This window comes from Octodon degus, unplaced genomic scaffold (assembly GCF_000260255.1).
Source record: "Octodon degus isolate 3935 unplaced genomic scaffold, OctDeg1.0 scaffold00031, whole genome shotgun sequence".
Taxonomy (NCBI): Eukaryota; Metazoa; Chordata; class Mammalia; order Rodentia; family Octodontidae; genus Octodon; species Octodon degus.
Genome location: NW_004524607.1, coordinates 18,408,652 through 18,422,045, shown reverse-complemented (window position 1 = coordinate 18,422,045; position 13,394 = coordinate 18,408,652). Strand labels below are relative to the sequence as shown.

At 41.3% G+C, this 13,394-nt stretch overlaps 1 protein-coding gene and 1 pseudogene across 2 annotated transcripts in view; one reads left to right on the top strand and one right to left on the bottom strand.

Moving 5' to 3' along the window:
* Zkscan5 (zinc finger with KRAB and SCAN domains 5) overlaps positions 1 to 13,394 on the bottom strand; it is a 74,604-nt gene that overhangs the window by 54,767 nt on the left and 6,443 nt on the right. For both annotated transcript variants that reach the window (XM_023713386.1, XM_023713387.1), the window contains exon 4: positions 12,042 to 12,168. In XM_023713386.1, coding sequence (XP_023569154.1) covers positions 12,042 to 12,168 — 127 coding nt within the window. The remainder of the gene's footprint in view (positions 1 to 12,041; positions 12,169 to 13,394) is intronic.
* Positions 1,243 to 2,015, top strand: LOC101574342 (annotated as a pseudogene).

Sequence of the window (13,394 nt, the reverse complement as noted above, 5' to 3'; positions counted from 1 at the left end):
GCTGGAGTGTTGTGGGGATCGAACTACAGCAAACTGAGGCTGCCAGCATTGTGGAAGCAGCCACTTAAAGAACTGAGCTAGGGCTGGGCCCCCCAATCAATCTGTTTAATGACCGTGCAATGTCATATTTCTTCAAAATCCTCAAAAGGAGGTAAAAGCAAGTGTCATTGGTTGGGCTCCTTGTTAAAGTTGCATGAAAGGAAAGATTCCATTGGACCAATAGAGAGCAGTGATTCCGTTAGTGACAAAGTTGTCCTACACAGTAACATTTTTCTCTCATTTCCCTCACACCAGTTATGAAGGTGTTCAAAGGTGGTTCTTTTTCTTGATGTTTTGTATTTTATTATTTGGTATTATATTATTATAATCATTCTTACCTGAATATTTTTGGGTTATGGAATGAATCACCTGTTTCCCTAAGATCTGACCTCTGTTGAAGGCTTGTCCACACATGGAACAAAGGAATCCTCCAAAAAGTTAATTCTCTGATGTTTATCAAAATTTGCCGTAAGCTTAATGGCTTTTTCACATCTGAAGCATTCATAAAGCTTTGCTCGTCTAAGAATGTACTCAGACCTGAAATACAAGGACCTTGTATTGAAGGATTTCCCACACTTATTATAGCTGCCCTACCTCATCCTAGTGTGAGCATTCTGATCTTGGATAAGGTGTAGGTTTGAAGGGAGCCCTTGCTGTATCCACTACCCTTAGTGGAGAAATGAAAGCCAGCCACTGTCTACAAGCTCATTATATCCACGTACATTTTCTGAGAGGTTCTTGACTGTTTCCTACATTATCAGTGATAGCTGATATGACTACATCTTTAAAAGTTTTCTGCTCTGGAGTTGGCTTTTTCTTGTAACTGGTTTCAGAACCTAGCCAAATATAAATGACCTCTGCACTGCAGAACAGAAAACAGAAAAACAACCAATGATTTGGGACAACAGACAATCAAATGAAGCTAAAACTGCATACTTGTTTATATAATCCTATATAAAGGGCCAAAATTCTGAATTCCATAAGATTCCCTGTCATGAGAAAGAGCTCTTGTCATCAAAAACCCACTAAGAAAAGCACAAGTATGCCAGATACATGTGAGAACAAAACTAACCATTACCATTACTGAAAAAAAAATTATGTTCTGGGTACTCAACTCAGGAATATCTCATTCCTGTAGAAGTGGCATATGTTCTAGATAGCCATGCTTTTAAGACTTCTGAGTGAAAAAAAATCTCCTTAAAAATGGAGGGAAAAAGCCTTCGCCCCGTCAGCCGTGGCTGGCGCGGCCCCGGGGTGGAGCGCTGGAACCCTGCAGAGCCAAGGGAAGGGCGCCCCAGGGGAGAGGCGGGCGCGAGGCGCGGTGCCGGGCACAGTGACGAAGAGCTGCCCTTCGCTGCCAGCCGGGTACGAGGACACCGCAAAGCCGTCACCCCGCCGCCCACCACCAGCACGCACCCCGGCGCCAAGGGCCTGCGGGCCTTGCACCACCGGCTCCTCAACAGAGTGGAGCTGATGCTGCCGGAGAAACTGAGGCCGCTGTACAACCACCCGGCAGGTCCTAGAACAGTATTTTTCAGGGCTCCAATTATGAAATGGGGCATTGGTGTGCGCTGGCTTGGCAGACATGGCCAGACCTGCGGAGAAGCTCAGCACTGCTCAGTCCACGGTTCTGATGGCTACAGGATTTATTTGGTCAAGATACTCACTGGTAATTATACCAAAAAACTGGAGTCTGTTTGCTGGGAACTTCTTTGTGGGGGCAGCAGGGGCCTCTCAGCTCTTACATATTTGGAGATATCACCAAGAACTAAAAGCTAAAGCAATCAATTGAGAGTTCCAGATCACCTGAACAATCTAACCGTGGACATAACCGCCAGGACCTGGTTCATTACTTGATTACTCGTAAGGCCATTCTAACTGGGCTAATGTTCCGAAAGCACACACAAAAAGAGTCTAGCTGTAATTGGTAACTAGTGCTTGGTTCCGCAAAAAAAATAAAACAAACTTTTAATAAGTCTCTCTTTAATAAATAAATAAATAAATAAATAAATAAATGGAGGGAAACGGGCTGGTAAGATGGCTCAGTGGTCTAAAGCACCTACTTAGAACAAGCTTAGTACAGGGACCGCGGTTCAATCCCCCAGCACCACATGCCAGCCAGCCCTGCCCTCAGGTGGGCTGAGCTGGCCACACACACACACACACAAAATAAAATAAATTTTTTAAAAATGGAGGGAAAGCCAGGGAGATGGCTCAGCGGAATAAGCGCTTCCCTGGCAAGCGCAAGGGCCTGAGTTCAATCCCTGGTTCTGCAAAAAAAAAAAAAAAAAAAAAAAAAAAGGAAGGAAAAAAAGAACAGAATCCAAGGAGGGAGCTCAGCAGCATAAGCTCCTGCCTGACAAGCTCAAGATCCCAAATTCATTCCCTGGGACTAGAAAAAAAAAAAAAAAAAAAAATGAGCAGAAAACCCAAAAGGAAATGGGCATAAAAGACATCTCTAGAGGGACTTGTCTCAGTTGAGGATGATTCTGCCCTCAGGGAGTCATAGTAACATCAGTGATCTTTTTGGTTGTCATGACTTGGAGATTATACTGGCATGTAGTGCATAGAGGCCAAGGACACAGTTCCATACCCAATGTACAGCACAGCCTCCCACAAGGAAGTGCCCAGCCCCAAATATCAACAGTGCCAAGAGTGAGAAAGCTTGGTGCAGAGAAATATAATAAAGGGCTGAAGCAGCAGGCAGGAGATGGAAGTAAAGCAGAGGAGCTATATAAGGAAACACTGAGAAATGAAGACAAGGGGGTAGGACCAGTAAGAGGAGAGGATTGGATAAAAATGAGCACTAGATAAAAATAATTTTCATGATTCTAACTAGCAGCCCCAACCTAGGGTCTTCCAGTTCTTATTCCTAGCTTCCCATATTCTCCTCTGGTACTATTTAAACACTGACATCAATATAATATTCCTCAAAGATTAACATTCTGTCAAAAGAGGAAGTGTGAAAGCAAGACAGGAAAAGGAATATTGTGGGACTGTCCTGCTTCAAGGTTGTATATGGTGAGATTTTTGGTCTTATGTGTAAACATAAGAAGTATATAATTCTTTATGGCTATTTTTTAAATATATTCTAATTTTTAAATTTTTTCTATCATATTTTGTAGGGACTTAAATAGTGAGGTTAAGCTTAACAGCCTAAATTGTATGGTAATAACAATAAGCTTGTCTTCTGGATGGTTAACAACCTAAGTTTGCAGACCAAAATTAGATGAAAAGGAGGGCTGCAAGGAAAGCCAACATTTTGGCCCTACCCTTCCAAGGTCAATTAAGACTCAGGACATATGAGAACTTGTACTGTAACATCATGTAACTCGGCAGTGTCCCAAATTTTCTGGTCAAGGAGATTATGGGGCCAAAGAGGAAAGTGATCGATGATGTAGAGTGTGGAGAGTCACATGGAGAGAAAACATTCTCTCAGGCTTTCACAGAGAGCACATCAGCCAAGCAATGGCTATGACTCATCCACATGGCTGACACTGACAAACAATCTGAGGTACAGGATCTCAGGATAAATCCTGAGGGGATTTCACTGAACTTATCAGACCCAAAAGTTACAACTCTTGTTACATAGGTCCTGCTTTACCTTGGTCTTAACCACCCAACAGAAAAGTATAAAAACGAAATATAGGAAGTAAAGCCACACTGTTATGTTGAGCTGTAGGGGACTCAGGTCAACAATTTCTGACATTGCCAGTGAAGTGGAAGACCCAATACTATTATGGACTACTGAACTCTTTTAGATTATTTTGCTGAGTTAACACACCTATAATATTCAAATAACGGAACAAAAAAGGGGATACAGGGGCTGGAGAGATGGCTCAGTGGTCTAAAGCACCTACTTGGAACAAGCTTAATAAAGCACAGGGACCACGGTTCGATCCCCCAGCACCACATGCCAGCCAGCCCCGCCCCCTGGTGGGCTGAGCTGCCCCCCACACACACTAAATAAATGTTAAAAATAAATTTAAAAAAAAAAAAGGGGGATACAGATGAACGTCCATTTTGTATCTGTGTATTCAAAGTGGTTAGGATAGATATATAGTTACATTCTCTTAATAGTGATTTGTTCTAATGGTGTTTGTGGATAGGATATCAAGTCCGCTTCTTGTACAGCAATTAACCACTGGGAGGAACGTATGCGATGTGTTAATTATTGAAACTGTCCTACCAATTTGATTTGAAACTGTCTCACTGCTATTTATCAATAAAATTATGGAAAAGAGGAAGTGAAACTTTTCCCATCACATAAACAGTATGAATAAATTAAATAAACAGTATGAAAGCACTCAGACTTAGCTCCAGTACTGAACAAAATAATTCAGTCTCCTAAATATTAACCCCTAGCAGCATTCAGCTCTAGTGAGGGTATATCACACAGTATATAAAAAGGCTGGGACCAGGGATTGTTACAGAATAGGTAAGTTTTATTGAGGAAGCAAGTTCATAGTTCACGAATCCCAACAAGGAAGCTACAGAAGACAGACAACTAGGCCAGTAGAGGAGGCTGGACTGCCAGAAAGTAGGAAGGGTGGAGGATCTGAAGGTACCGAGGCTAGGGGCATAGGCATGGGTGGAGATGAGGATGGTTGGAGGCCATTCTGTGCTACATACTCAAGAAACAAGCAAGAAGGGCCGGCCAGATAGCTCAGTGCACTGAAGTGCCTACTTAGGCAGAGCACAGTGACTGGGGTTCGATCCGGGCTTGCCCTGCCGGCCCGCCCCAGAGGCACGATTGAAACTGGGCGTTGTGGCAGCACTGGGGAGGCTGAAAACAAGAGGATCACTACAAGCCTGACTACGTAGTGAGACCCTGTAGACCCTGTCATAAATACATTTCAAAAAAAGAAAAAAGCAAGAAAATAGAACCCACCAAAAGGAAAGTCAAGCCTGGGGAATGAATCGTCTAGCTGTGCAGTCTGTCAAATCACACAGTAGTTTAGAACCTTGCCTTTCCCTTCTAGAAGGTAGGAAATCTCAGCCTGAAGGAAATTTCAGTGAGGACAAAAGGCAATTAAGATTTCCAGAGTACAACTGGGGATAAAGCTCAGGGACCCGAGTTTGGTTCTTGGTATCAGAAGAAAAAAATGTTTTTCCAGAGTGCCAGGGTAATGCATATCTACTACACCATTCTTTTTTTTTTTTTAATGTATTTAGTACAGGGTCTACAGGGTCTCACTACGTAGATCAGACTTTAGAGTGTACTCATAGTGATCCTCGTTTTCAGCCTCCCAAGCGCTGGGATTACAGGTGCTCGCCACCACACCCAGTCTCAATCTCCTCTCAGCGCACCCTGGGGGCGGGGCCGGCACAGCAAGCCAGGGATCAAACCCAGCCGCTAAACTAAGCAGGCACTTTAGTCCGCTGAGCTATCTGCCCCCCGCCCCCGCCCATATTTTTCAAAGGACAGCATCTCACTAAATTGCCCAGAAAGGGGCCAAACTGAGATTCTCTCCTCTCTGCTTCTCAGTGCTAGGATTACAAGCATGCACCACAACTCCCAGCTTGAAACTGGCCATGAAATTGAACTCTCGGGCTGGGGAGATAGGCCAGTGTTGGTCTAAGCACCTGCCTGGCAAGCAGAAGGACCCAGGTTCTATCCCTGGTACCACATGCTGTGCTGGCCCTGGAACCCTGGTCCCACTATGCTGGCCACAGAAATTGGATGTGGTAGTGCACACCTGTAATCCCAGCGCTGGGAAGGCTGAGACAGGAGGATCACTATGAGTCTGAGCTGCATAGAGAGACCCTGTACCAAATGAATAAATAAAAGATTAAAGAAACATTTCTCGATTCAGCATCGAATGGGACAGCGTCATGAAGCTAATTGATGTAGGTTGTGACATCATCACAGTTTATTCAACTCTGTGGACTCCTGGGTCAGTCTTTGTACTGGGTAGAAAGGCTAGTTGTCATGGAATAAGAGAACATAAGTAGTTTTATTGGCGAAGAGCATTCAGAAATAGTTAATGACTGTACTACGGTGAAGCCATAGCAGATAGCACAAAGCCGGGAGGGATCTTGCCAGAACATTCTCTGATGCCGGGACTTGACAGATGGTTTTCAGTGAAACCAATTTTAAGTTCCCTGAATGTAGAAGCCATACAATGAAGAAATGCTCCACATCTTAGCACTCAGCATACCGATTAGGTAGGTAAATAGCTTTAAAGTACAGCTTTTTTCATTCCTACACAAGATTACAAATCTTTCCCATTTTTTCTTGATTATCTCACGTTACTTGTAGTTTATTGTTACGTTCACAACTAAATTTTATTATAATTTCATTAAATTCTAAAATTAAAAATTATATAGCTGGAATCGAAAGTCTAACTCTGCCGGCCAAATAGCTCAGCGGATTAAAGTGCCTGCAAGCAGACGCAGGGGCCACTGGGTTCAACCCTGGAGCCTGCCGTGCCAGCCCCTGGAGTGTGCTGAGATGGCAATTGAGACTGGGTGTGGTGGCGCGCGCCTGTAATCCCAGTTCCTGGGAGGCTTAAACAGGTGAGAAAAGGGGCTGGGGAGATAGCTCAGCAGAATAGGGTCCTGAGTTCAATCCCTGGTACTGCGAAAAGACAAAAAAAGAAAGTCTAACTCTGAAAATCCCTTCCAAACACTGTCTTCACCTGATTTTTGTGTGTTTTTGGATTTTTTTTTTTGCCAGCTCAGCCCACCCTGAGGGCAGGGCTGCTGCAGCATGTGGTGCCAGGTACTGAACCATGGTCCCCTGTGCCTGCCTAAGCTTGCCTAAGCAGGCCCTTTAGACTGCTGAGCTATCTCACCGACCCCTTCACCTGATTTGTTTTGAAGGTTACTTCTAAGCTTATTATAGTTGACCAGTGCTACTATTAAACCACCATTAGAAATCCTGGTACAGAGTAGAAGTGGTTGAGAGAGCTATCTTTAGGCTTACTGGAGCACATTTAGCAAGGGTCAGTCAGGTAGGCTAGTCCATGTGAAGTCAGAGAAAACAAAAAGGTCCAACCAAGCAAAGAGAAAAAAATAAGGTGAGGACAGGAGACATAGCTCAGTAGCACAGCACTTATTTGGTATAAGTGAGGCTGTGGGTTCAATTCCCAGAACCACCATCACCAAAAAAAGATACTGTAAAATTAGTAAAACAAACTGAAAGCAAAGCCAAGGTATAAAGAACTTGTACGAAGAACTTGAGGCCTAAAATTGATTGTTACCCTTTTTGCTGAATATGATTGTCTGATTACGTTAAGGCAATCCTTGTGCAAAGAATCTAAATTGGTCGTTTTTACTCTTGGCTACATATTGGAATTATGTCAGGCGTTTTCACTTAATTTTTTTTTTTTTTTCTGGTGGAACCGGGAATTGAACTCAGGCCCTTGTGATTGCCAGGGAAGTGCTTATTCCACTGAGCCATCTCCCCAGCATATGTGAAGTGTTTTAAAGTTCCTGATGTCCACGCTATATGCCTGTCAAATTTAATTAGAATCTCTGGGGTTGGGTTACATGCATCTTTCAAAACCTTTTCAGTTTAGGTGCTTAAAACAATCTAATGCAGATGCCTGGCCACACTGTAGGCCAAGAAAAAATCAAATTCATGTCTAAGTCCTAAGCGAGTCTTCAAGGAAGGAAGGTTTTCAAACCTACTACAGGGCAGACAGGTGCTAGGAAAGAGTGAATACAGGTGCTCAAGGGATGCTGAGAAGGGACACTTAAGATGAACCTTGAAGGAGAAAGTGGTTGCTGGACAAAGAGTTATCATATAATTTAAATAAAAATTAAGTAAGTCTAACAGAAGACTATACAAAAACATAAAAGCTGTCTTTTTTTTTTTTTTCCTTCGGAACTGGGGATTGAACTCAGGCTCTTGCACTTGCCAGGGAAGCGCTTATCCCACTGAGCCATCTCCCTGACCCCGAAAGCTATCTATTTTAAGGTGCATCCAAATTTAATAATCACTGGTGTAAATTTTGAAACTGTGCAAGTAATCAAATGGAGTATGGGGGGGGGCTCAAGAAAAAGGTTTAGGGAGCTTAGTTGTTTTTTTTTCATTTCCCTGGAAATACCTCTTTGTAATTTTCCTTTTTGAAGTTCTCATCCTCATCCTTTTGGTTTTAGGTTGATACTATTTAAAACCAACAGCTTCAAACACTGTTCATTTTGTTGCTCTCATTAGTTTTTATACTACTTTTAGATCCTTAACCACTGACTCTGTTTCTCTAAAATAGACTCTCTCCTGTATTGTTTTAGGAATTCTCTTCTCCACTGTTGGCTATTTTGGCTTTCCAATGAGCTATGCAATTCATGCATATAAATCAACGCATCCAGTCAGACCACAATTTTAATGAAAAGTATCTTTAGTTTTTCACAAATTCATCGGTCCCATCTTACTAAAATCAATGTATCGGGGCCGGGGAGATAGCTCAGTGGAATAAGTGCTTCCCTGGCGAGCACAAGGGCCTGAGTTCAATCCCCAGTTCAGAGGAAAAAAAAAAAGTAAAATCAATGTATCTCTCACTGTTCCAAATTCCAATACCCTAATGACACTCCACTCCTACCCCTTTCTAGTTAGTGACACTGATTTTACTCTTAAGTGTCCATTTTCTAATAATCATTTTATTTATTTTTTGTATTTTAGGGAAGGGTCTACAGGGTGTTCAGAGTCTCTACTAGATCAGACTTGTAGCGATCCTCCTGTTTACAGCCTCCTAAGTACTGGGATTACAGGCGCACACCACCACGCCAGTCTCAATTGCTGTCTCAGAGCACCCTGTGGGCAGGGCCAGCACAACAGGCCTGGACATTGAACCCCCTAGGCCCCTGTGCCTGCTTGCAGGTGCTTTAATCTGCTGAGCTATTTAGCCGGCCCTCTAATAATTATTTTAAAAGACCATACATATCCACATTAATCTGTCCTACTCCACACTTCACAACATTTCAAGAAAGATGGCTATTTATCATGTGACAGAACCTTATATGCTTTTGCATTATCCCCTGCAATATTCAGAACAAATCTATACAATCAGAAAACAATAAAACTATTTTGTAAATTTAGAGCATTCTATGCATCATGGGTTTTTTTATGCTGATGAAAGGCTGAACAGACACTAAAGGCTTTCTCACATTTCTTACATTGGTAGCGTTTTTCTCCTGTATGAATTTTCTGGTGTTGAGTAAGAGATGAACTCCGGCTGAAGGCTTTGTCACAATCACTGCATTTGTATGGTTTTTCTCTGGTATAAGTTCTCAGGTGCTTTGTAAGTGACGAGCTCTGGCTTAAGGCTTTCTTACACACCTTATGTTTATAAGGTTCCTCTCCGGCATGGATTCTCTGATGTCTTACAAGAGCTGAGCGGTCACTAAATGCTTTGCCACAGTCATTACACTTGTAAGGTTTCTCCCCTGTGTGGGTACCTTGGTGATGAATAAGAGCTGAGCAGTAACTGAATGCTTTTCCACATTCACTACATTCATATGGCTTTTCCCCTGTGTGAGTTCTCTGATGTTGACTAAGGCCTGACTGGTCACTGAAGGCTTTCTCACACTCCTTATAACCATAGGGTTTTTCTTCAGTATGGACTCTTTGATGGTTAATGAGGGAAGAGGTGTCATTAAAAGCTTTGGAACATTCCTTACATGTATAAGGTTTTTCTCCAGTGTGTATTCTGTGATGCTGAATGATGTATGTACTTTGGTTGAAGGCCTTTTCACGTTCACTGCACTCATAAGGCTTTTGCCCAGTGTGGATGACATGATGTTGAGTAAGTGCCGAACGGCGGTTGAAGGCTTTCCCACATTCATCACACTTATATAGTTTTGCTCCAGTGTGAATCCTCCGATGCTGATTAAGTGATGAGGTACGACTGAAGGCCTTTCCACATTCACTGCATTCATAGGGCTTCTCTCCAGTATGAATTCTCTGATGTAAGATAAAGGCTGAGTAGTAACAGTAGGATTTTCCACAAACATTGCACTCCCATGGCCTTTTCATTGGGTGAACCTTCTGATGTTTAGTTGGGTTTGAGTGTTCCTTACCTCCATGATAAATCTTAATAGGGGTTTTCCTATGTTTAATCGTGACATGTCTTAAATCTTTCTTCTGATTTGCTTGATGCCAGTTTAATGTGCTTTCACATTCCCAGGCATCTAACAATTTGCATTCCCAAGAATCATCCTTTTTAAGTCTTTCTATTAACAGTTCCCTTTCAGGTGATAGCTCTTCATAAGCTTCCTGCTTTGAAAAGAACTTGTTAGATTCAGGCACAGAATCAGAATCTGAAATAAAAACAACACAAATGTTTTTGTTTTCTGTGTTGTAGACAAAAACTGCTATGGTGACAACAAAATAAAAATAATATCTACTGAAAATGTATTATGTGAATGTTTTCGAAAGAAGACTCACAACAGTGGCAGATGAATGTATTTCAGGGACTAGCGGTGATGAGAGAACGGCTAAATTCAGGACAGTACAAGGTCAGACAATGAAGATGCTCTACCTAAGAAAATGGAAAACTACAGCATAAACAAGAAAGATAAACAGAAGGCATGAGAGTAAGTAGTAACATAAAAGAACTGAGGAAGCATGAAAAGATAAAAAAATAGCTTACTCTTAAGTTTTGACAAAGTTGTAGACAAAGAAAAATCACTTACAGAAATACCACCTTAAGACATCGACCTTTTTTTCCCTTTTTTTAAAGATCATTTGAACTAAGACCCTGTCTAAAAACCAAAGAGGGCTGGGGATATGGCTCAGCAGCACAGCACCTTCCAGGCACACATGAGGTGTTGAGTTCAATTCCCAGTACAAAAAAAAAAAGAAAAAAAAAAAAATAGGTAATATAAATAGTCCCATATCTAATAAGGGACTTAGGCTGAAGATACTGTAATAAAAACAAACTACAAGTCCGTATGACTTTATCAAACCAATTTATTTATTTATATTTGTCTTTTTGAGATAGGGTCTCACTATGTAGTTGACACTGGCCTTGAGCTCACTTTGTAGCTGGCTCAAACTCACAATAACCTTCCTACCTCAGCCTCCTGAGCCCTGGGATTACAGGTGTGTGCCACCATGTCCAACTGAACAAAGTTTTAAATTTTTTTTCATTTTTCATTTTAATTTTTCATTTTTTGTATTTAGTACAGGGTCTATAGGTTCTCACTACACAGATTGGATTCTTAGTGATCCTCCTATTTACAGCCTCCCAAGTGCTGGGATTACAGGTATGTACCACCACACCTAGTTTCTGTGGCTGACTCAGCATGCCTAGGGTGGGGCTGGCATGGCATGCAGTACTGGGGATTGAACCTGGGTCCTTGTGCTTGCCAGGCAGGTGTTTACATCACTGAGCTATCTCTCCAGCCCCCAAAAATGAACTGTTATTTCCCAAAAGAGAAAATTCTCAGTTATCAATTCTAACCTAAGGGAATTAGGGATCTATGAATCTTATGAGAACTATAGCATTTTATTTACCTTTTCTTTTTTTTTTTTGGTACCAGGAATTGAACTTAGGACTTTACACTTACCAGGTACAAGCTGTGCAGTTGAACCATATCCCCAGCCCTACTATAACATTTTAAATGCTGTTAATTATGGAGAAAGCTTATTACTGTGGTCTGAATATTTTGTCTCCCCAAAGTTCGTATGCTCCAATCTTAACTCCCAGGGTAATGGTATTAGGAAGTGGGTCTTGGGAGGTGATTAGGTCATGAAGGCTAACCCCTCATGAATGGGATTAGTTTCCTTAGAAAAGAGGCCCCAGAGAGATCACTCTTGGTCCCTGTTATCATATGAAGACACAATGAGAAGAGATCCTCTATGAACTACAAAGTGGTTCCTCACCAAACACTGAATTCACTGGCATCTTCATCTTGGAATTCTCAGCTTTCAGAACTATAAAAAATAAATTGCTATTTTTTATAAATCATTTAGCTTATGAAATTTATTATATGATCCCTGACTAAGCCACTATCATGTAACAGTAAAGCATGTACATTACAAAATTACTCCTTACCCCAAAACACCAGGCTCCCACAATTCTCCACCTTTATATCCATTTCCAGACTCCTGGGAGTAGAATCCAGCTGTTCCACCTCATCATGGGTGAAGTCCATTTCTTCAACTTCAACTGTCATCAGTTCCTAAAATAATAAGCACAATATATCTGGTAATATGAATAACTGGTTGGATTTCATCTTTTTTAAAATTTTATTGTGTGTGTGTGGGGGGGGCCAGCTCAGCCCACCAGGAGGCGGGGCTGGCTGGCATGTGGTGCTGGGGGATTGAACCGCGGTCCCGCTTGTTCTAAGTAGGTGCTTTAGGCCACTGAGCCATCTCACCAGCCCTTGAATAACTGGTTGGAAGACAACACTATGTATTACAACAAATACTGTGAAATCCGTATTACTTTGTTAAGTGAAATTCCCTATCACTTATAATTTTTTGTTTTAATTCTAATATGTGTTCTCTTTAATAAAAAAATAAATTAATTAAATAAAATAGTCTTATAGTGCTTGGTAACCCTGGGGGAAGTGGGAGTAGGGAACAGTCTAGAAAAGGAAATGTTTTTTAATTTGAAAGTTGAAAATTCATTTGCATGTGATATTATAAAATTACTAAACAGTAGTCTGGGGACATGATAATAAAAGCTAACATTTATAAATATTTACTTTCATGTGCTAGCTCCTTTGAATAAGCTATAATAATCATGTGAGATAAGAGTTAAGTACAATTGGAAGGGTCAGATCTGGGTTTTAGACCAAGAGGTCTAAAACTCACAATAACCTTCCTACCTCAGCCTCAGAAAAGTGTAATTATACTTTTCTGCCTTTTATAATATTACTGAATAAACCTAGTGTAAAATAATTACGTTAATAATTGTAAGTGTGATGTGTCTTAGATGCATAACTTACACTGACTCCATGTATATTCTAAGATTTATTCTTTTTGAGACAGGGTCTACATAGTGCAGGCTGGTCTTGAGCTCACTATGTATCCCAGGTTGGCCTCAAACTTTTAGTAATCTTTCTGCCTCAGCCTCCTCAGTCCTGAGATTATAGGTGTGCACCACCACACCCGGCTATTCTGAGAATTTACACATTTCCGGATTGATATTCTAAATGTATATAGATAGTAATACTATTCCTAATAGTAGCCTCTTCTTGTCTCTGCTTTGAGCCATGACTTTTAACTTTATTTATTCTTTAGTGAACTTTTTCTGAATAAGTGAGTTTACTCATTTAAACTGAACATAATCAGGGGCCGGGGAGATGGCTCAGTGGAATAAACGCTTCCCTGGCAAGTGCAAGGGCCTGAGTTCAATCCCTGGTTCTGCCAAAAAATAAAATAAAATAAAATAAAATAAATT